Source organism: Gracilinanus agilis, chromosome 3, assembly GCF_016433145.1.
Source record: "Gracilinanus agilis isolate LMUSP501 chromosome 3, AgileGrace, whole genome shotgun sequence".
NCBI classification, from domain to species: Eukaryota; Metazoa; Chordata; class Mammalia; order Didelphimorphia; family Didelphidae; genus Gracilinanus; species Gracilinanus agilis.
In genome coordinates this window covers 355,891,995-355,917,008 of record NC_058132.1, presented here as the reverse complement: position 1 = coordinate 355,917,008, position 25,014 = coordinate 355,891,995, and the positions used below count along the sequence as shown (strand labels likewise).

Below are 25,014 nucleotides of genomic sequence, written 5' to 3'. Positions count from 1 at the left end.
TAGAGACTTCCTGGGTTCACTAGCCCACAAAATCATTTCTCCTCTAGCTCCAACACTTAAAAACAGTACTAAAATAAAATCTCTTCCCCTAGGGCCTTTATGAAGTTAAACAAGATTTAATCAGGTTGACTTTTGTTACCACTAACTTTAGTACAATGGCATTAAGTTTTTGGTAAAGTTGTTTTAAAGGAAGTTTAAAACAGTCCTGGGAGAAAACAGGTTCCTTGAGGGAGAGGACATATTATTGGTCTTAATTTCTTCCTTCCTTCCTTCTTTCCTTCTCTTTTTTCCTTTTTCTTTCTCTTTTTCCATCTTCCTTTTATTTTTAGAAACTTTGAGCTGAAATTTAGAGATAAGTATGATGATAAGTGTACAATTTATGTATGCAAATGACTAAGAACCCAGGACCTTTCACTTCAAAATTACTGTCTCAGATCCAGTTGAATTTGGCCAGAAATATGTGGTCTAATGACTTGTGGTTGCTATGGTAGTGGATATGGAAACTCTGATGAAGTTTTTCCATGACAAAAAACAAAACAAAACAAAAAAACAACCTACCACAATTTGGGATAAGGCTAGAATAGCAAAAGAAGCAGTATGATTCCCACAGTTGCTGAATAATGACACCTAACAGAATTCCTGGAAGAGTTATCAAAAACTTGTACTATTTTTACTGGATACTTGGCTCAGTAGAGGATTCTGACCTTTCACTATTACTTTATTCTATCTATAGGTGTAAAATTGGAAAGAGCAATTGGTGAGATGTTCAGAGATTTCCACATAGTCACCATCTAACTGTCCAATCATGAACATGTCACTTCCTTTTTGGGGGCCTCTAAACTGAGGGCACTTCATCTATAAATTGAGGTCACTAATATCTAAAGTACTTACAAGCTCTAAAGTTCTTTGATTTCATGAATAGGGTATATGTAAGGCAAACTATGGAGTTGGAGTCATAAAGACTTCAGAAATTACTGGCTATGTGACCAGATTGTCCTATGAGTCACCTTTGGTCCTCAGTTTCTTCATCTATAAAACGAAAAGGTTGGTCCAAATGGCCTTTAAGTTGCCCTTCCTCTCTAATCTTTGCTCCAATGACCAGAGACAAATCCTGAGTCCACCTCAGATTCTCATTAGCCTCTAAAGTTGATGTGAGCTGTATGTATATTTACCAATACCACTCATTCCTACTTACTGTTCCCCAGGAGCCTAACAACTGTAGCTAAAAAATTATAAATACATTCCTATATAAAGGGAGTAGAAAGTTAAAGGGATTTTATTACATTCTATATAGGCATCTTTCATTGCCTTTGGGCTTTGGACTTAATCATACCATTGCATTTCAGTGAAACTTGAAAGGAGCATTGGATTTGGGGTCAGAAGACCTGGGTTCTAATCATAGCTCATCTTATTATATCTTGAGGTACTATAACTTAGCAAAGCCTCAGTTTCCTCATCTATATAAAATTAATGAGCCAGATTATCTCTAAAGTCTTTTCCATTGCTAAATCTGTCATCCTATGAATTGTTGTTTTGCTACAATTCATAATTCAGTTATGACCTTCTTTTGATATATAATTATATTATTGCCAAATTAAATGACTTGCTTTAATTTCCATTATTTTTAAAAAATTAATCCCTTGATTTAGGTTAAAAGAAACCTTAAAAGCTACAGAGTCTAATTACTTCATTGTACAAATGAGTAAAAATTGGGGCATGGAGAGTTCAAGTGACTTTCCCAGGGTGACATAGCAACTTATTCCTGTCAGAGGCAGGATTCAAACCTAGATCTTCCTGACATATATTCTAGCACTCTACCAATTATACAGCGCTGCCTCTCATTTTAAATCGTCAGAGTGCTTTGATTTGCAGTGTAGATGATATCATTGTTTTATTCTGATCTATCTTGATAAACTTTTACATCTGATACCACCAGAAGAATCTTGAGCATAAGATTATGGTTTCAGATGCAGCTTTTCTAATATAATATATTCTTCTTTTCATAAAGTGGTTTAAACCTTTACCCCATAAGTTAGTTAGTAACTAGTGGTTCTGTCAACTATGTAACTCCTCAGGGATAATGTGGCAGGCCTTGGGCAACAACCTGTGTTGATAAAGTAGGATGGTCTTTCCTCATATAAATGCCACAAGTAATGTTGCATTTTGTATTAAGATGACAGACTGAGCCATATTTTCTTGCAAACCTTTTATCGCTGTATCATCTATACTTGGAATAAGTTTCTTGCCTCCATTAAAAATGACATTTTCACTATCTGCCATTCTGTTTTAAGATGACAGACTGATAGGTCTTGCTATTTTTTAGTAATGACATATTTGGATCCTAATCTGTCAACTGAAAATTGTCATGAAAAAGAAAGAAATATATAAACAGAGAACGTAATTTTGTGAATTAAAAGTTGAAGACATCCCCAAAAAGCACAAATGCCTAAAGATAAATAAATAAATAAATAGATAGATAGATAGATAAATAAATAAATAAATGAGTCAATCAATGAATCAATGAATAAATAAATTCAACATTAGAATGGCTTTCTCTTTTATTCTCATATTTGAAAATCTTGGTCTGCTTTGATATTGTATTCTTATTGCTAGAGAATTGGTAATAATCATAGAAAAGGAAAAGCCCCCTTATGAAATAGCTCTAGCAGAAATAGTTATGATTTTTCTTCCCCTCTTTCAAGTATCATTTTTAATTATCTTTCTTAAAAATATCAGCATATCATCAGAGTTAACTGATTTGTTTGACTCTTTATTTCATGTCTTGCCTTTTTGACCAATTTTATAGGCCATTGTGCGTATTTAGAGTTTCAAATCAATGCTATGGGTACTGTGTTTTCCTTTGTAAAAGGAAGCATTAGGAAAAAGCTTAGAATACTAGAAAGGGAGTGAAGAAAAACAGAAAAGCCCAAACCAGATAGATTAGAGAAGAACCATTTCCTCATTCTAAAGAATTACTCCAAATGACTCTCCATATTCTCATCTACCTTAGTTTACATTTTAATTTTATTCAAGCTTATTATCTAGAGCAGTGATGGACAAACTATGACCCACGGGCCAGATGCGGACCCTTGAAATGTTCTATCCTGCTGCAAGACATTATTCCTAATCTGACAAATACAATCAATAGGATACAATACAATGAAACTTCCAAAGGGTTGCCTTAGAAACAGACTGACAGAGGAGCATTTCCTTTCCTTCGGCCCCCTCTTTAAAAAGTTTGCCCATCACTGGTCTAGAGGAAAAGACTTTGCAGAGCATGAAGAATAATTCTTATGCAGTATATTTAATGTTTACATTTATTGGATATTGGATTGGAAAATGATATTTTTTCCTGGGGAAGACTGAAGACATTTATTGCCCTTCTAGTCACATGGTTATGCCTTTTATTGAATTCTGTTCAGAATACATAAATCATTGGAATTCATATTTTCTTCTTAAGTCTACAAATAAGACATATAATCAGTTGTAGAGGAAAATATATGATGAGCAAATAAGCAAAACCAACTTCTACTCATTCCAGAACCAATCTGACACCTTCCAGTTTATGTGTTTAATTCTCCAAAAAGAAAAACTCTCTACATTTTGGCCATTGTCAGGGCTGTAATTTGAAGGAAAAGTTTGTACCAAATCCAATTTGTTTCCAAGAATTCCAACTCTTGGTAAACATGAAGAAAACTCTAGTCAATCCTGGTATTTCTTGCTGTTATCTCCATTCCTTTTCTTCAAAGGATGCTGACCTGTTGGATGTAGAAAGCAAACATTTTGAAGATCTAGAATTTCAGCAGCTGGAGCATGAAAGCCGGCTAGATGAAGAGAAAGAGAAGCTGACCCAACAGCTTTTACGTGAAGTAGCTGAATATCAAAGGAATATCGTCACTAGAAAGGTAATTCTTCTGGATGCCTTTTAAAAGTTTTTTGTTTGTTTTTTTTTAATCATAGAAAGCACAGACATCATTGCCTTTATCAAACAAAATGATCTCATTGTTGCAAAACATTTTGTACAATTTATAGTCCTATATTGTTGTTAATCTGTTAATTGTTTTTTCTTAGCATGGTATATGGGTTCAGGGGGTGGGGAATTTCATCATAATTTTGGGAAGATCATAGAATTGCAACTATAATAATGAATAAATACCTGAAATTACATTGAGGAAATGTCATTGTCTTTGTTATATTGAACCATGAGTTCATCATTAATAAAAAGAAATTTTTAATTTTTTCCCTTGTAAGAACTAAGATATAGAGTGGGGGAAATGCTTTTTCTCTGGTCATTTGTTTTAACCAGTTTTCCTTTGAAACCATAATCTCTAATGTCCAGAATAGCACTCCAAATGGTAGAGATTTCACTGGGAATTGGGGGACAGACAGAGGGAGAATTTCTTCTATTGCTATTATGCTGTTGACTATCTTATCATTATAAATAGCTAGTTGAGACTAAGAAAGGCTCTCTACACCACAGGTATTCAGTCTCTCATTATCAAATGCCCAAAATGTAGGGTAAAATTCTCATCCTACACCCTTCCACTACTGCATTGATAAAAGTAAAAGAAGGGAATGGGGAGAGATGGATTTCTTCTTCAATTCTCAGTTTAAAAAAAACTGGAATATTTGTTTGTAAACAAGGGTGTTTCCCAAGATGATTTCTGCTATGGTCTACAAAGAGATTTCCTGTGGCCTCTCTTTATTTCTTAAAATAGTTTTAAAAATTCAATTCCATTATCCCTAAGTAAAGTAAGAATACTGGGAGAGCAAATATATCCCATAATCTTTCCTAAGAGGCATTTCTTCCCCCATTCTAGACTGAATCCCAACATTAGAATCTGAGTCCTCACAGGGTAAGGGAAGGATTAGAAGGAAAAAGTGTATTTGAAACTCAAAATTTTGAAAAAAAATTAATGTTAAAATTAATCAAGTATTATTATGCTGATATTTTTCTAAAAAGAATCTTTGAGGCAGTTGGATGCTGCACTTAAGCTCAGAGTCTGCATTAAAGTCACAACTGGAGTTCCAATTTCCAGATCTAACCCTTACAAACTGTGTGTTTGGGCAAGTCACCTACTCTCTTTGGGCCACAGTTTGCTCATCTCTAATATAAAGGGGTTGGACTAGAAGACCTCCAGTACCTTCTAGATGTTGAGCTATGCCTTTATGGTCCATTTTACCACCATCAAGGATATTATTTGTTTTCTACCAGGAGAAAATTTCTGCATTAAAGAAGCAAGCCAGTCATATTGTCCAGCAAGCTCAGAGGGAACAAGATCACTTTGTGAAAGAGAAAAATAATTTAATACTAATGCTTCAAAGAGTAAGTACAATCTCTTTGCCATCTGAACATTGTCAGAAAAGGGTTCACTTGTTTTTACTTTTTTTTTTATTTTTCCCCAAGTTGCATTAATCTAAAAAGATTACTAATCAGTAGTTTGTTTATATTTTTGCAAATTAAAGGTAATAGCATTTTGTAGCGTTATAACATACATTAAACTCTCAGATTAGAACCACATTTTCATATCTGGAGATTTAGATACATCGATATATTTTAGTGTAGACTTTAGGGAGATAATGCTTTTTTTCTATCAGGCATTTAGTGTAATCTGTTCATAGCACTGCCAGATACAGATTTTCTTTTGCTTACAAGTTGAATTAAGTCTTGTCAGGTGAGCAGTGTGACTTGGGGGTCCAGCCCCTACACATGTATTCTATTACCTTGTTCTGATGCATGAAATTCTTACCATTGTCACCCCTTTAAATTAACGAATTGTGACTGTGGAAGTTATTTGGTGAAAAAATCAGTGCTTGGAGTCAGAAGAACCGAGTTTGAATGCTAGGTCTAGCCTTTACTAGCTGTGCAACCATGAAATAGCCAATTAACTTCTTTTAATCTGTTTCCTCATCTGTAAAGTGGGATAGATAGAGTACTGGACCTAGAGTCAGGAAGATTCATTTTCATGAATTCAAATATGACCTCAGTTACTTAGCTATGCGACGCTGGGCAAGTCACTTAACCTTTATCATCTATAAAATGAGCTGGAGAAGGAAATGGCAAACCACTCTAGTGTCTTTGCCAAGAAAACCCCAAACAGAGTTATGAAGAGTCCAACATGACTAAAAAATAAATAAAAAGCTTTAATAAATAATAATAGTCATTATTATTTAGTAATAACAAATTATTTAATAAATAATAAAAAATAATTTAAAGTTTTAATAATGTGAAAGTTAGAAAATCTTGTTTGATGATTCTAAGATTGCTTAGAAAAAGAAAAAAAACTTAACTGAGGACCAGCATATGCAAACTACAAGATTCCTAGGGTACTGATTAATATTAAAGCTTTAATGGCTTAATTTTGAAAGCACCCTGAATATAAGAGTAGTTAGCCAAACCAGAATCCTCAAGAAGAAGGTACATTATCTAGACATTTTGACAAGGAAAACTCTGAAGAATAGGCCAAAGATAAAGGAAGGAGTAACAGGGGAGAGAATGCTGAGCTCCAAAGAGTGTAAAAAAGAATTTAAAACACAGAATAAGAGAGGATTGCCACAGATGACACAATTTTACTTGTAGTGGCCTGATCTTAATGGAATCTTGTGATCTTACAGGAAAAGGAGAACCTTTGCAATTTGGAAAAGAAATATTCTAGCCTTTCTGGAGGAAAGGGGTTTCCTGTCAACCCCAATAGTCTAAAAGAGGTAAGCGATGTCTTTAGTTACTTTGAACTTGGATTAATGTCAATTTTAAGTCCCTGGGAATATTTGCCACTCATTTTCTGACAAAGACAGGATGTATGAAAAAGAAACAGTATAAAAGTTTTCATGATATGGCTGTAGTCAGCCTCTTCCTTTACATACTTTAGAATTTTCCAGTGATTATCTTTTATGTTAAAAAAAAAATAACTGGAAGGCACATGCTAAATTTACTTCAATACATGCTGGAAAAAAAAATTGGACCTCTCTGAGAAACAAAATTTCATTTGACTTTAGGAATAGCACTAACTTAGAATTTTAGAAATGGCTCAGGGCAGAACCAGTATTGATCTGTTTTTAGTGCTCAGATTATGTCTATTTCTTCTTGACTTGATTTTCTGGCTGAGTTTCAGAGAAGGGAAAGAAACACTTTAAATGTCAGTTCCTTAAACAGTGTTTCTCTGGTTTGGTTTGAATACTTGCTTCCTAGCCTTCCTTCTACTTCCCATACCCCTCCCACCCCTCCTTTGTTTATACTATTCTCTCTCTCTCTCTCTCTCTCTCTCTCTCTCTCTCTCTCTCTCTCTCTCTCTCTCTCTCTCTCTCTTATTTCTTTATTTGAAAGCTTCTATATAGATCAAGATGAATTTCCCCTCTAATTCCCATATTAACATATTTTTACCTCCCAATTTCTTTTAATGATTATAAAAATTACATACCAACTTTAAGATCATTTTGCTTCTGATCCAAAAGCTCAAAATTATTTAGTGAAAGAGAAGTCCTGTTTAGGGAAAATAATGAATTCCTTGAAGTGGTCGCAATATTCAGATCCATACTACATATTTCTGTTGGGCTGGAACCAATTACCAAATTTCATATAATTATAACTCAGAAAAGTTTGGATATTAATACATGGGACTGTTTCAAGAGATTCATTGCTCACACTAATTGAGACCTACCTGTTGTTTAAATATTAAAATCATTCATATACATTGCACAGTTTGGAAAAAAACTGATAAAGCTTGCATGCTTTTGGTGATGCGGGAAGACTGGGAAATCTTTTGCTGATTTTAATGTTGCTTAGAAGAAAACAGGGCTAAGGACTGGTACATGGAAGCTCCTACAAGATTTCTATGGTACAAATTAACATTACAGTTATCATACACAGCAGGTAAAGTATACATCGCATTTACATACTGACCCATGTCTGCAATGTTAGTAAGTTTTGTTGCTGCTGGAAAATGCATTTCTCAAGGCATCCTTCCTATGTTATCCCACTTTATAATCTCACCAATTCTTTAGAAATCTTAACTAAAGCACTTGCCTTTCTTCTACATAGCTGATATCTTCCTAGTTTCACTCTTTATTTCATTTTTCCTCCTATTTCTTTATTAAATGCAAACCACATAGGACTTGAGGAAGCAACTCAAAGGTACTTTATAAGAAGTTATCATATTTCTTTTTTCCCCACTGCTTTTTAATTCCTCTGATGCCTCTTTGAAAGTGAATTTTAAAAGGCTGCTCCATCTAAGGCTTTTTTAAGATGGTAAAAACTTAGAAAATAGACTCTTACCTAGTGAACTGTGAAATGGCTGTTCTAAGGTCCTTACCCTTGTTGTCCATGCTTTGTGTCTCAGTTTTCTTTTATTTATGTTTTTGCAATGTCACATTTTACTTCGAACAGTTGATTACATGGGTAGTGGTAAACCAGTTAAGCTTTGCATGTTTATTTGTGAAACCCAAATGCATGAAAGCACCTCCATTGATCAAATACATTTATTTCTAGGAGAAATCCATGTATAAAATACAAATCTTTGTAATTATATTTGTGTAACAAAAGAATAATTCAAAATTCCATAATAATAAATCTGTGGGAGCTGTTCTCTTATCTACTCAAAGTTCATTTTGTCACAATTTTGCCTGTATAATTTTTAAGCATCCTCTTTGTTCCAGACACTGCTAGATTCTAGGCAGCTAGGTGAGCCAGGGAATAGAGCATTGGACTTGGGGCAGGAAGATCTAAAGTCAAACCAAGGCACTTTGTCACTCTGAACTTCAGCACCCTCCTCACTGGTGAAAATCAAATGAGCTAACATGGAAGGTGCTTTGTAAACCTTAAAGCACTGAGTAAATAAATACTAGTTGTTATTGTTCCCATCCTTATACTGGGGAAACAAAGACAGCAAAACAGGCTCTGCCTTCAAGAAGCCAGAGCTTTCACATTTCAATAAATGTTTATTAATCACCTTCTGTGTCCATGGCTCAGGCAAAAAATAGAGTACCAGGCCTGGAGTCAGGAAGTTTCATCTTCAAGTTAAAATCTGGCCTCAGACATTTGCTAGGTATGTGATGCTGGGCAAGACACTTCATCATGTTGCCTCAGTTCCTTATCTATAAAATGAGCTGGAAAAGGAAATGGCAAACTGCCCCTGTATTTTTGACCAAAAAAACCTCTAAATGGGATCATTAAAAGTCTAATGTGACTGAAAAATGATTGAACAACAAAAATGTCCATGGTATTATTCTTGGTGCTAATAATAAAAGATGAAATTAAATACAGTTCTTGCTCTTAAGGTGTTCAGAATACTATTACTAAGTTTACTAATCAGTTTTATTGAGGGAAAAAATTTTCATCATTAAAGATTCAATGAATTTGGTTATAGTTCTTAAATGGGTCAAATAAGTGGTTTGGAATGCCTGGTCCAATTCAGTTCCATCAGAGTAAAATGGAGGTCATCCAGTGTTTTCAGTGTAGCATCAGCTCTGGTGGGAATTATCAAGTTGGAAAGACTTCTAGAATGATTCTAGAATTGTGTCTTGTCTTTCTAGGACCAGACTTTCCGCAGAGTGTTTTTTATCAGAAGGCTAATATCTGCAAAATGAACATTTTAGCCCCAAAAGTTAATAAAACTGTCTAACAAAATATGAAAGGGATGTTGCTGATATAGATATAGTAAACATCCTCAACAATATGGTTATGGGTGATATAATTATACAGTAATAAGTATAACTTGGGAAAATTCAGGCTTTTGCTAATTTGGGGTCAGAGGACCTGATATTAAATACTGGCATGGCTACTTGCTAACTATGTGACTGAGCAAATTACTTATCCTTCTGGGTCTCCATTTTCTCTTGAGTCAAATGAGGGGCCCAAACTAGAAGACTTCTATGAATCATCTCAGCTCTAGATCTCTGTATGACTGTAATTTGGCATAATAATAAAAGCATATCTCTATGGTAAATCAAAGTATGTTCTTTTTAATTTATAGCTATTGGTCTTAAAATTTACTGAAACCACTGTCCCAGTCAGTTTTCATGTTACCTAACTAACTAAATAGGAAATGCAAGGGAGGGCTACCAGGAAGATTGCAGGAACAAATGATACAACAAGGGACAAGGTTTTGGATCCAGGATAGTGGTTTGGCCTTCTATCATTTCTTGCTAGGAACCAAACATAGAATTGAAAAAAAGAGGAAACACAATCTGACTGCTCCTGTCAGTAAACTCCTTGTCATCAGGGATTGTCTTTTCATTTGTATTTTTATTCCCACTATTTAGTATGTAGAAAGCACTTAACACATGCTTCATCTCTCTCTCTCTCTTTCTATCTCTCTCTCTCTCTCTCTCTCTCTCTCTCTCTCTCTCTCTCTCTCTCTCTCTCACACACACACACACACACACACACATACTTAATTTCTGATTGAGAGATAAAAAGGAATTAATAATCATCTAAGTGTACCAAGTACCAAGTCAGGAGTATACCTCTAAAACAGTATGGATGTCTTCTTCTTTGTGGAATTCAATTTACCTCTCCAAAATTATATTTCCTCTTCTACCATAATCCTACCTTATAGTGGAAAGGAAGGACAGTAGTTATTGGATTTGGATTTCAGGAGAAAGAGGGGAGGGTCCATTTGAGAAGTATACAGAAGCTAAGGATGGTTTGAGGAAATTATAGATTAGAAGGCTTGGCAAAGAGGGGTTAATATTAGCATATAAATAGCATTTTACTTGGTGTGTTGGGTAGAGATATGGTAGTTATCACTAAAATAAATGACCAATTAAAACAGTTTTAGTAGCCATAAGAACATTATGAAAATCAAATTGAAATTCCATAGAGAAGCAATGTGATGTAGAGGAAAAAGGTTGTAATCTCTTTCTTCTACCAGAAAAACTTAAATCCCACTTCTAAAACATATTGATGTATAACCCTGGGCAAGTCACTTAAACCTATCAGAATTCTAGGCAACTCTATAAGAATATAAGTTGTGGAGAAGGTACTGGCTTGCATCAATAGAAAGAGTATCCTGTCCTACTTGCTCCTTACACTAAAGAATTTCAAGTCCACCCTATATCTCTGTCCCTCTGACCCTATTCTATATCAGCAATTCTCAGAGGGTGAAAATATAGTCTCCAGTGACCCTTAGTAATTTATTTTCATACATAATAATTCTAAGACTTTAACATTGTTATGTAGTAAATATTAATAAATATTACCTATATAAATAAAAGCTCTCAAGAAGTGGTCCTCAATTATTTTTAAGAATGTAAAGGGGCCCTGTGACCAGAAAGTCTGATAATTACTGTTTTACATCAATGTAATCATAACATTGGGCCAAAAACAACAACAAAAAATCACAAGCTACTCAGTGTCCACATTTGCATTTTTAGCAGTAGCCTGTTGGGAATTTAAGAGTACACACAGGTATTTTAAGAACATTGTATTCATTATCACTTGTATAATGACCATTAAAACTGCTGAGTTGTCAGTCAATCAATAAATTATTTATTAAGTGCCTACTGTGTGCCAGTCATGGTGGAGGGGCATGGGTAACTCAATGAAACCCTGCAATCTGCCCTGCCTGGTTACCCAAGATAGACAGGTCATAGTGGAGAGTTCTGGCAAAAGGCAATCCACTGGAGAAGGAAATGGCAAATCACTCTCATATCTTTGCCTAGAAAACCCCTTAGAAAAGGACCTGATGTGCTATGATCACAAAGATTTGGACATGATCAAACAACTGAACAACTGAACAACAAATGTGTCAGTACCCACAGGGATTAAAAAAAAAAAGGCAAAAGGTAGTCCCTGTCCTCAAGGAACTCACCATCTATTTATTGAAAAAACATACAAAGGAAATTATATACAAAGCAAACTATCTACAGGATAAATGGGAAACAGCTAGTGGAGAGAAGGCATTGGAATTAAGTGGGGCAGGGGTAGGCTTCCTGTAGAAGGTGGGATTTTAGTTAGGACTTAAGGGAAGCCAGGAATATCAGTAGTCAGAACACAGTATTCAATTTTTAGCATTTATAGGACTCTCTCCTATGAAAGAGACATGATGAAAATGTTCTCATTTCATTTATTTACTTGACCAAGATGGGGATGAGGGTTATACATAGTACTGGACATATTTAACAAAATGATAATGTATTTTCTTTCAGACCTAGTTGAGATCCTTCTTAATTAGACTCCTTTATCACCACTTCTTGAAATTCTTAGCTTAATTCATGTTTTGTTTTGTTTTGTTAAACCCTTACCTTCTATCTTAGAATCAATCAATACTGGGTATTGGTTCTAAGGCAGAAGAGCAGTAAAGGCTAGACAATGGGGGTTAAGTGACTTGTCCAGGGTCACACAGCTTAGAAGTGTCTGAGGTCAGATTTGAACCCAGGAAGGACCTCCCGTCTCTGGGCCTGACTGAGCCTCCCAGCTGCCCCCTAACTTAATTAAAGTCTTAACCCAAATGCTTCCTCCTACTACAAAAGACCATACTTTGGCCACCCCATCCCTCACTCAGTTATTAATAATCTTCCTGCTTCCCACACTGACACAATTAGTCTGAATTTACTTTGCATAGATTTATTTAATAATAATTAAACTATGGATAAGTGTAAGATCCTCAAGGCAGCTCGATTGCTCAGTAGATAGAGCACTGGGCCAGGAATCAGGAAGACCTGAGTTCAAATCAAATCTCAGATACTTACTAGAAATGTGAACTTGGGCAAATCACTTAATCTCTGTTTGCCTTAATCCTCTAGAGAAGGAAATGGTAAATCACTCTTGTATCTTTGGTAAGGAAACCTTATAGATTAACATTGGCATGCTGTGGTCCATGGGATCAGAAAGGGTTGGATATGTCTGAACAACAACACACCTACAAAGTTCCTCAAAGAGTGATTCTGTTTCTTTCTCTTTTGTCTTTTTTGTAATGCAAGGGTCTTTAAAAGTGATTGTTAAATTGGATTGATTTGAACTTTATATGTAAAATTTACTAATCTTCCTTTAGGAAGACTTGGGCTTTAATTTTCTTTAGAAAATTTCTTTCAGAAGTGGAAATGGATTTATAATGTGATAACCTATCCCCTCTATTTTTGCCAGTCTCTATTTGTGACCAGTGGAATTTGTGAGGTGTAATCTCTGGCCATGGTACAGCGTAAAGCTAACTGACCCAAATATGTCATCCTGGCAACCTTGACCTCTCTGACACTATGTTTTAATCAGCCAATGAAAGAAATAACAAAAATTTAAGTTCAAGTCTCCACATTGATCCCTGCTTCTAAATTAACTAGAATAAATCAGTAAAATAATACTTACGTGCCAGTTCTATGTACCTATGCTAAAATTATATATTGATCTCACAAAGTTGGAACAAACCTACATTACCTATTTCCAAACTATTTAAGCATTTTATACCATTCTGATGCCAACTATTAAAAAGTAATCTTACCTTTGGTCGTTTGTTTTAAGCTATCAGCACAAGCTGAGGTTTAAAACCCTAATTTACTAAGTACCTTTGTTTCACAAGCCAAAAAAGGATTCTCTGCCTTTCCTGAAATTTCCTTTCCAAAAGGACTGATACTATGCCCATTCAGTGAAAGGCATGTAAATTCAAGTAGTTTTGTAACAATTCTTAATTTGATAACCTTTTTTTTTAAATTGAGTATTCGAAATCAAGTATTTCACCCTTCCCTCATATATTCTTCTGCAACAACTCAGAGCACCCAAATGTTCTTTTCTTTTTGTCTTTCATTGTTGTTTGAAGTTATGTTTATAAGAACAGCTAGGCACTGGTGTGCCTGGAGTCTAAAAGACCTGAATATAAATCTGACCTCACATATTCTAACTAGGTGATCCTAGGCCAGTCACTTCACTTCAGTCAGCTTCAATTTCCTCACCTGTAAAAAGAGGATAATAATAGTATCCACTCCTCAGATTGGCTCAAATGAGGCAATACTTGTAAAGTGCCTAACTCAAAGCCCAACACATAACAGATTCTTAATAGATGCTTATTTCCTTCCCTCCTGTTGTCTTTTTGATATACCAATTCTATGGTTTGTTTGTTTTTATTTCCATGGGCTTCTTATAGCCATTTCCTATGGATTGAAACCAATACAGAATTGCCAAGCTTCAGGATTGTGTGAAATCCCCTAATCCAAAGTAAAATCATTCAAATTCACAACAGTGACAGTAATTCGAATATCACTCTTGCTGTTCTACATTTATAATGTGTGTGTGAATGTTCATGGATGTGTGTGAACCATTCAGCTTTTTAATGGAAGGTTTAATGGACAGGGAGAGCAAAAACTCATTCTTATTTCTATTTAGTCTATAGTATCTCTGTGTTGATAGTTCCCAAATAGACTTAAAACATAGCCATGTCTCTTAAGGATTTGGCCCCCTATTCCTTAGTAATGCAGAAACCAATACCTTACCTTCAGCTCATTTTTTCTGCCTCTTGTTCCTTTCTCCAGAAACTCCAAAGTGACCCCATTTACCTCAGTCTTAAAGTATGCTTTCGCTAAGAAATTGGTGCTTAAGAGGCAAAAATCAAGGAATAAGCAGTTAGGCAACAGGCTCTTGAAGCAAAGGGTGGGAAGTATGCTTTAAATAACTTTTATGTGATGACACTAATTGATTAAACTGTATTTTAGTGATGACCACTCCAATCCAAAGAATGAATTGTGATGCCACTGGGTGCTTTTAAGACAAAAATATTTTGATGATTTACCATTACCATGATGTCACCAAAAGGAAAAAGTACCTTTCCTCCATAAAAGTCATTTTAAATGCTGATCATTACTTCTTTAATAAAACATTTGGCAATAATAATAATAATACCACAGATATTTGGCTGTGTCACCCTAAACTAACCTCCATTGTACTTGATTCATTAATACTCCTGCATGCCTCAGCTTTTGCTTCCTTTGTATTTAATTTCTGAATTCCTCCTTTTAGGGCTTTATCAGTGTAAATGAAATTAATGAGCTAGGTGGCAATTCCACGAATCTATCCCCTTCTACTCAGCTCCCCACTGATGCTGATGCTGATGCTGATCCCACTGAGCCTTCCACAGCTGTGCTGGTGAGCCAGCTACAAAATCAAGAGGTTTGTTGGCGTGACATTTCATTCATTCACTGCATTTCCTCATGTCATAAATTAACTGCAAATGACTGCAAAGAGTTAACTGCAAATGGGAGGGTATGTGACAAATTTATCTATTTGGAGAAAGGCCAGTCGTATTGGCTTGGCAAAACATTCATTCTTGAGGTTGCAATAAAAACAACAGAAACAACAACAATGCTACTCATTGATGTTTGTATATGCTATAAAGTTTACAGTGCACTTTACATATATTGTCTTTAATGTTTATGAAATGTGATTTTATATAAGGTAAGTTAAAATCAAAGATAGTTGGGAAGTTAAGGCCTCCAAACCAACTCTGCATCTTACATCGACCATTTGACTATTAACAAAACTCTTTAGAAATTTAAAAGCACTAAATAGAGAATTGGCTAAAAGTATTATATAGAATGCTGATTTGCATACAATGATTATTTTCCTTGATATTTTATTTGATTTGATAGATGTGTGTACATGTTGTAGCCTCATGAATTTTAAGGCGTTCTGTGGGAAGATAGAATGATGACATTAATAGAAGTAAAATTGGAGCCTACAGTTTCTTGGTTTATATTAAATCTTCACTGTTTAGAATTTTGGAAAATGTTTTTTAAAGAGCCTCCTCTTCTTTGTGGGTTTTTGTAAAAAGTGCAACAAAAAGTATTATTAAGTTAGGTATCTGATTTGTTTATGAAACTTGTCTTTTCATTACATGTAGACACATCCATATACTTTCTCTTCCCTTATAAAGCTACAAGCATCTATCTGTTCTGGATCTATATGTCCTCACTCACTTTCTCCTCATCCTATTGCTCAAATTCCATCAGTCCATTGGCCTGAAGTCTTGGCTGCCCCATCTGTTGAACCTTTTCCTTTAAATGATACACCTCCTCCTCTTCCAGCTAAAAAACACCGAAGGCACCAACAGGTAACAAAGAATGTAGTGCTGATAGTTTGGGTTGCCTTGAAAATGAAGTCACTTCTGCATGATGATCCCGTAGATATTTGGGTTAGGACAAAGGAAACAATATATGAAAACTCTGGTCTTTTGGGGGGATACACTGCCAATATATAGTATTACTGGGTCTGTTCTAACCCATCTCCAAGTTTTGGTTATGTTACTAGAGCATATAGTTAAGAGGCTTCAAAAGATAATGGTTATTGAAACCTTACAAAATTTCAAGCAGGGTTATATCACAGAATTTGAGATTTGAAAGAGCCTTTGGAGGCCATCTAGTCCAATCCAGATACAAAAGGAATACTTTTGATAAAAATCCCAGCCAGCAGCCAGCCAGCCTCTGCTTAAAGCGTTCCAATATAAAAAAGAACCCATAAAAAAACCAGTGTTTTTAGCCCTAAGTCCATAGTACCTCAATTTTTAGTTACTTGAATTCTGACAAATTTCAAGGGAGGAGATTATTTTTAAAAAATAATTCCTTTTTTCCATATCCTCATCATGTCCTCTGCTATTTAGATATTCAGAGTCTAGGTTTTGAGTATATCTTTTTCAGTTTTGCCTAAATCATACATATATATGAATCCTAAATAGTATTTAGTATATCCAGAAATAATGAAAAAAAGAAATTAAGTATATTCATTTGAATTCAAATTAAGATAGTGAAAATTCACAATGTTCTTACTGAGTACTAAAAAAATTCCTAAGATTTTTAACCTTTTTTTCTGACCCATTAAGCAATCTGATGAAACCTACACGACTATCGGAATCATATTTTAGGGGGCAGCTAAGTGACTCAATGAATTGAGAACCAGTCCCAGAGATGGGAAGTCCTAGGTTCAAATCTGGTCTCAGACACTTCCTAGCTGAACAAATCACTGAAACCCCATTGACTATCCCTTACCACTCTTCTTCCTTAGAACCATTACACAGTATTGATTCTAAGATGGAAGGTAAGGGTTTTTTTAAAAAAATCATATTTTATATAAGGAACCTGATTATATTGAAAAACAGTTATCAAAAAAATTTTTTTAAGTTCACAGATCCTTTGATAAAGAATACCTGCAAATGAGTATTAAAAGTTAGATGACTCACTCGCCTTTGAACTCCCTCCTCACAATGCTTTGCCCTATTATTGCCCACCATTTGGGCTTCTACATTTTAATAGATCAGTGTTGCCCCTATCTATTTATAGGTTAGTATTGCCTAAACATTGTGAAAGAAAATCTGCTGCTTTAAAGATGGGGTAGATAACTGGACTTCACAAAGAAATGCTACTAGGAATGGAAAAAAAGATTACGTACAGCCCTGGTCTCCATCCTTTCACCCTCAAAACTCAACTCTGGGCAAAAATGTTTTCTCTAGCAGCGAAAAGAATTTTCAAATCTAGATTTTCGGTAAAGTACTAATTGAACTCTAGGGCAGGGAGCAGGCTTTGGAGGGTGTGGAGATTTTTTTTTCTTTATTTCGTGATATACCAAAGAAGAATCATAGCAATTCTTTGGATTTTAGTGGTTATAATAGTGACCAGAAAGTCAAGATTTCTATATCTTTTTTTTTCAACATTTGTAATAACTTTAAAAAAACCCATAGAAACAAAATACTTTGGTACCAGGAAATTTGTTTCTTGGGCCAAACCAAACCATTGTCTTTTTTTTTTTTTTCTAAATAGTGATAGGTATAGGGCCTGGGCCTGGGATTTTAGAAAGTTCCAGGGAAGGAAAATTCCTTTAGTAATGTCAGAGAGATCCCAGAAACAGAATTTTGTTTTACCAATGCCAATCACCACCATCTCTATAACTTAAAGCCATAATGGAACACTAAGAGATGGATTATTTGACCAGTCAGACAACTATCAGGTATGAGGGAATAGGTCTTGAACCCAGGTTCTTCTGATTCTGAAGCCATCTTTGTCTAGGCACTGTGGTCCAATGTCTCCTATAAATAGCAATGACCATTAATAAACAGAGGATTCATGTTGTGTTAATGTTCCCTTTAACACTAAGGGTATCTAGGCGGCAGTGAATAGAACACTGGACCTGGAGTCGGGATAGACTTAAGTTCAAATGCAGCCTCAGATACCTACTAAGACTTTACCTTGTTTGCCTCAGTTTCCTCCTCTGTCAAATGAGATGAAGAAGGAAATTGCAAATCACTCCAGTATCTTTGCCAAGAAGACCCCAAACATGGGTCATGAAGAGTCAGACATGACTGAAATGATTAAACAACCTAAACACTAGCTATTAATGGGCCTTATAAAATAAAATACTTTTTATATTATATAGTCATACTCTACTTAAAGTTGCCCTGAAGTTGTTTATTAATAATATAGTAGGCCTCATCATAAAGTAGTCAAGTGTTTCTGCCACACTTTTTAGCAGATTGCTTATTTATAAATTATTTTTATAAAACTCACACTATCTCATTTAACATAGTATTTCTATTAAGACTGTGGGAAATAGGTTTATATGCCACTGTACAGTTAATAAAATGATTTTCTCACAAGATCTCTAAGAGATGAATAGTTCCAGTGACATAATCCTCATTTTACAAAGGATAGAGAGGCCCTAAGAGAGGCAAGAACTTGCCTAACATGACCCAACTAATTAGCCACAAAGGCAAAGGTGTGGTTCAAACTGAAACTTTCTTCCTGGTCCCAGTGATCTTTCTGTTATCACATGCATCATCCCAGAGGAAAAAAAGATGCAAGGCTCAGGGCAGTAGATTCCTATATTTTTGTTCATATGTGCATTTAGTTTTTATCTCCTTGGAAAGTGTTGTTAGTTTGATGTTCACCAACACTTGGAAACAAGTCTACCTGAGTAAGTAAATCTCTTTACTGGTCTATGATGTGTATTTGTCAAGAAAAATTTGGATGTTTTTCAGAATGGTAAAACATATATATTCCTCTTCAGAAAACTGAAGAAATAAAATACTCTGGAGGAGGGTATAAATATCAGGAAAAGTGCTGTTGAAGCCCCTTGGCAGAGGCATTTAATATGAGTGGGGTACCCAAGAGAACATGAAATATGAGAAGAATATGTGGATTTGAGGTTTATGTTTTAAAATGGTCAACCTGTAGTTAGAATTTCAAAAAACTTCCCTGCTTACTTTTTCCTTCTCTCCATTTTCTACTTTTACCCTCTTTTTTTCCTGTTCTTATTTTCTCATTCACTTCTAAGAACTGTCAAGAGAGACAGGGGGGAAAACTACCTATCTTACCTGTTGCCCAGATGCTCCACCATCCACAGGGGGATCATGATACTAATTTGTAAGTCTTCCTGAGACACTAACAAAAGTGAAAGTTGAGGACTGGCCATTTTTAGCATTTTTAAAGGTGTGATAGTAAATTCTGTTGTTGGCCATGCATCTAGTCTGGGGACAAGGGTTTAACTCAGGTTTGCTTTGAAGGGGCTGTGTGGCTTTGGGCAAGACAGTTTCCTTCTCTTCTTAATGTATCTGTAAGATGAGCTGGAATTTGCATCCTTTCTAAAGATTCTTCAGTTCAAAAATTCTAGAATAGTTATATTTTCCAAGTTTACATATTAATGACAGCAATTGTAAAGATATAATCAAAAACATAATCTGAGGCAAAGTTGCAAGCCAGTTAAACTTCATTCTGATCTGTGCTGAATGCCATTCCCTTAAATGGTCTATTTCAGTTACTCAGAACTGTCATTTTGCTTTATGATTTGAATTTAAAGCACTTTAGAAATTTGGAAGAGAGAAAGAAACAACATAAGGAAGGCCTCTATCTCAGTGATACTTTACCTCGGAAGAAAACTGCACCTTCGGTCTCGCCACATTTCAGCAGTGCTACTATGGGAAGAAGCATCACCCCCAAGGTGAGATGTGGGAAAGCAAAACATTTCCATGCTTAATACAATTGCTAAGAGGAACATTAAATGTAAACAGATTTACAAAACAAAACACACTTTCACACATGCAAATACACATACAGTAATAAACTGACACATTACTAGTTGCCAAGGGGAGACAATAGGGATACAACCTGGTACAAGAGAGAAGTATTTTAATTGGGGGTCACAGGATCTAAGTTTAAATCTCAACCACTGTATACTGTGTGAGAGACAGCTAGATGGCTCAATGATTACAATGCTGGGCCCAGAGTCAGGAAGACTTGAGTTCAAATCTGACCTCAGATACTTAATAACTGTGTGACCCTGCTCAAGTCACTTAATCCTGTTTGCCTTAATCCACTGGAGAAGGAAATGATGAACCACACTCCATTATCTTTGCTAAGAAAACTCCACAGACAGGTCCATCCATAGGTCACAGAGAGTCACACAGGACTGAACAATAACAAGACAAACATGTACTTAAACTCTTAGATCTTCAGTTTTTTCAGTTGTCCAATGTCAGTCAATCAAACATCTAGCAGTGGTTCTCAAACTTTTTTGGCCTACCGCCCCCTTTCCAGAAAAAATGTTACTTAGCCCCCTGGAAAATATATTTTTTTAATTTTAATAGCAATTAATAGGAAAGATAAATGCACCTATAGCCATCACTGCCTCCCTGGATCGCTGCAGCACCCACCAGGGGGCGGTAGTGCCCACTTTGGGAATCACTGCCTAGATCAACAAATATAATAAGTACTTATGTACTAGACACTGTTCTAAGCACTGTGGGGGGGGGAATCTCTGCCTTTGAGGAGCACATATTCTATTGAGACAGACAGCAGGCAAACCACTATGTTCATACCAAGGAAGGGAAGAGAAAAGGAGTAAGCATTTATTAAGCATCTACTGTGTGCCAGGTCAGCGGGCAGTTTATAAATATTATCTCATTTGATCATACAGTATATATAAAGTATAATAATAGGAGGTAATTTCAGAGAGCACATATGTGGGGTTGTTGGAGGCAATGAGGAGAAGAAAGAAACAAAGTTTTGAAGGAAGCCAAGTTGGATTAGATGAGGTTCCTTTCAGCACTAAATCTACACTCTCTGTTAAATAGGGTAGATTTTTCCGTTCCTCAATTGCAGGCACCAGAATTATTTACATTTAATGCTCCTCAGCAATTACATTAAGTATAGTCCTTATTCTTCATGTATAGTACAGAACCCTTGATCAGCACCCCCTCTATGGAGGCTCCCTACCTGTATTTTTTAGAGGTATCGTAGTAAATTCTTCCAGTCTCCTTGCACCTTTTGAAGAGGCCACTTTTTTGGTTTTCTGACAGAAACTGGCCTTTAGTTTCACTGGCCTGAAGACAAAGGCCTCCTGCTTAGGTGCTCTAACATTCACTGTAATATTTTTCCCCTGAAGGACTGTTCTTTCTGCTGTTTGCCTGAAGTTTTCCTTTGTGTTTTTTCTGCAGGGTCACCTGCCTCTAGGACAGAGCAACAGCTGCGGCAGTGTCCTCCCTCACTCCCTGGCAATGATGTCCAAAGATACAGAATCAAGGAGAATGCACAAAGGTACTGACCTGAAACACAACCCTGTTTGGTAACATTTGCATTTGCTTTAGTTTTTAAGGTAATGGTAAGTCAGCCCAAACTATAAATTTTTGTTGTTGTTCAGTCATTGTATTTGTGTCCAGTTCTTTGTGACCCCATGGGCTTTTACCTAGAGGATTTTCCTGGCAAAGAGACCGAGTACCATTTTACAGATAAGACAAATTGGGGTTAAGTGACTTTCCCAGGGTCACAGAACTATCCAGGAAGTGTCTGAGGCTAAATTTTAACTTAGATCTTCCTGACTCTAAATCTGAAGCTCTATCCACTGTACCACCTACCTGCTGCAAGGGTTAAAGATTTTGGGGGGAAATCATTTTTTTTTAAATATCAAAAGTGTTTTCTTTCTTATTTTAAAATCATTATCTCCTTAAAGTTGATACTAAGTATTGGTTCCAAGGCAGATGAGCAGTAAGGGGTAGGCAGTGGGGGTTAAGTGACTTGCCCAGGTTCATACAACTAGGAAGTATCTAAGGCCAGATTTGAACCAATGCCCTTCTCTCTCCTGACTCTTGATCCACTGAGCCACCTTACTACCCTCTAAAAAAATGTTTTCTTAAGAAGGAAAGTAAGAAATAATTTATAGTGAAAACCTAAGTTAAAAAAATGAATGTCAACATTAATTGTGCAAGACCTTTATAAAGATGTATTGTATTAGAGACTTTCAATTCTATTGAAGGAAAAATATTTTAGCATTACCATATTTCTGATTTTTTATATTTTCCCAAGTATGATATTCAAATCAGAAAGTCCACACCAGGCCTAAGGAGAATAATTAATTTCCCCGAGATCATGTCATGAGTTACTAATGTACCCTCATGTTTTCTGGAACCTTCAAATACATTATTGCGCTCTTTTCCATCCTGGAATTGAGATCCCAGAAGGGAGAGAATTTGGAATTAAAAATTAAATTAAATTAAACAACAAAAAAGAGCAAATCAGAAAGATGGAATGTTAGCAGATAATGATCACATAAAGGAATTTCATAATTCTCATCATGGAAATGGACCATTTCAGAGTGAGGATAAGATCAAGCATCTGACACACAAGTCTTAGCACAGTGCCTAGCATATAATAAGTGCTTAATACATATTTATTGGCTGCCATCTCTGAGTGTATCTAAGGTAGAGTAGAGGAATGGTTCCCAGGAGCTGAGGAGATTTGTATAACCCTGGGTAAGTCAATTAACTTCTTTCATATGTAAAATGAGGATAATATCACCTACCACACAAAGCTTTTGTAAGAAGATGAAATAAGATAATTTTTGTAAAGTGCTTTAAAACAGTAAGATGTTAAATAAATGCTATTTTTTAAATTGAGACTTCAATTTTTTTAAAAAATGTGTATATTTAAATAAAAAAAGACAGTATGGCTTATTGGATAGAAAGACAGCTTAACCCCATTTGCCCACCCCTTTTCTTTCTATCTTAGAGTTGTTACTAAGACAGAAAGTAAGAGTTAAAAAATGATAAAATAATAAGTTGTGAAAAAGGAACTTCCTAGGTGTTAACCAATGAAATGACAGATTGCCTCCCTGCCCCACCTCCGCCTAAATAAAGAGAAAGTGTACTGACTTAACTACTCTCTTAAAGGTTAATGCTTCTTAATTTGTGCTATATAGTGAAAAGAAAATTTAGAATATGCTTCTAGATAACATGTATAACAGTTCTGGGACTTACTTTTGTAATTCCTTGGAGAGAAATAAAACTTTAGTATGATGCTAGAGCATTTCATTTCGTAATTATAAAGCTGGTAGAATAATTATTTGTGGGGTTTATTAATGTTTGTGTTAGAATTAGGGTTGTTTTCTTTTGTTTTGTTAAGCACATTGGTGGCTTTCCAAAAAGTAGAAGGCTTAGCCCTAATGTTGTTGGGAAATGTTGGTTGACTTCATTACGTTTTAAAAATTGGAGTCAGGTCATTGTCTTAACTAAGTGTAACAAGTTGCTATCTTTTACCATTACAACATTAACTAAAATAAAACCAATAACAACATACTTCTTTGCCATTCATATCTCAAGGACAATGGCATAAGTGCAAATCTCCCTCACTTAACACAGTTTGGGAACTGTCCATAACAGAAAACCCCATATAGTACACAAGTAGAGTCTGAAAGAAAAGAGTACTAAAATAGCAATCTCAGAATCTTAATGCTTTTAGTTTTAAAGGTTGCTTGTCCTTGCTGAAGGTAATGAAAAGCTCTTCTAGTATCTATATAAAGTGAGACTTTGTCCTTTTTTCTTTTTTTTCAAATGCAGGGAAGTCCAAAAAAGGTATGGCATCCTTCTTGAACTACATAATGTGTGCTTTTTTTTATTTATTTAAGCAAATGATTAAAAGGTTACTGTTAAATCATCTCCAGGCCAAAAGATATTCTGATTTTAAATTGTTGTACAATGCTAATGACTTAAAATCCCCACAAGTCTAAAATTTTCATTTGCCAACATGGGCAAAACTACCACACACTCTAGAAACTAAAATATATGTTTGCAGCTGCTGTTCATTTGTGGGCAGCTGCTACTAATAGACAGGCCTTCCAGTTTTTGTTCTTTATTCCAGGGTCAGACAATATTGGAAACACTAGAATGGTAGAGGCATTATTTATTTAACATGAGACCCACATAAGTGAAAAGTTGTAGATCATGATGTGGGCCCAAAGCAAATCATGCTGTTATTCCTTTTCAGAACTAGAAAGAGACATCTGGAGATTTAGCCTTTTAATCATTGTATGGAAGCCTATTTTATTGGGAGGGAAAAAAATTATGGGGTGACTGAGGGAAGGAAAAACATAAATGAATGACAGAAAAGAATCATCCCTTTTAAACAAAGAAAAAAATGGATACATTCAGAAAATGTTAAGAAAGAGGAGATGGTTACAAAGTTAATACAAAGTTTATTATAAAGTCTATTTCGATCATAAGAGTTTTGAATTTCTGTTCTTAAAGACATTAACATTTACTTTGTGAAAGTATTTGACATTCTTTTGAAAAGAAATATTTGTAGATGTGGGCTTATTGACTCTCATTTGATAATGGCTTGAGGAGTGTGTGTGTTTGACCTAATGATAATTATACTTTTAAAAAGATTAGCATGTGCAATGTAATTTTCCTTCCTTTTTAATCTTGAGTCCCTGCATATTTATAATCTTTAGTCTAATGGGCAAATATGAACTGAGCAATTTATTAACATACACTGAAAGACTCGGTATTATTACTAACATTCTCATTGGCTTAATCTCCGTATCTTGGAATTATTCATTATATGATTTTTCATATCTCATGATCATCATTCTTGATTCTCGCTTCCTGCATCTTCTTCTTTTTCTCTCTATAACCTTCTTCATTTGTGAAATGTACTGTACCCTCCCACTTCTTCCTCTGGACTGGGATTAGGAAGAGTGAATTTCTCAGCAGGTGAGCTATGGGGTATTGATTTGTATGAAGTACTCTTGAGTTTTGCCTTCTTCATCCATGTAAATAGTCT

The 25,014-nt window shown here is 35.3% G+C and overlaps 1 protein-coding gene across 2 annotated transcripts in view; it reads left to right on the top strand.

Moving 5' to 3' along the window:
- PHLDB2 (pleckstrin homology like domain family B member 2) overlaps positions 1-25,014 on the top strand; it is a 117,749-nt gene that overhangs the window by 55,221 nt on the left and 37,514 nt on the right. For both annotated transcript variants that reach the window (XM_044670101.1, XM_044670102.1), the window contains 6 exons: positions 3,750-3,905; positions 5,216-5,326; positions 6,616-6,705; positions 14,939-15,088; positions 19,760-19,900; positions 21,396-21,495. In XM_044670101.1, the coding sequence (XP_044526036.1) occupies positions 3,750-3,905; positions 5,216-5,326; positions 6,616-6,705; positions 14,939-15,088; positions 19,760-19,900; positions 21,396-21,495 (748 nt within the window). The remainder of the gene's footprint in view (positions 1-3,749; positions 3,906-5,215; positions 5,327-6,615; positions 6,706-14,938; positions 15,089-19,759; positions 19,901-21,395; positions 21,496-25,014) is intronic.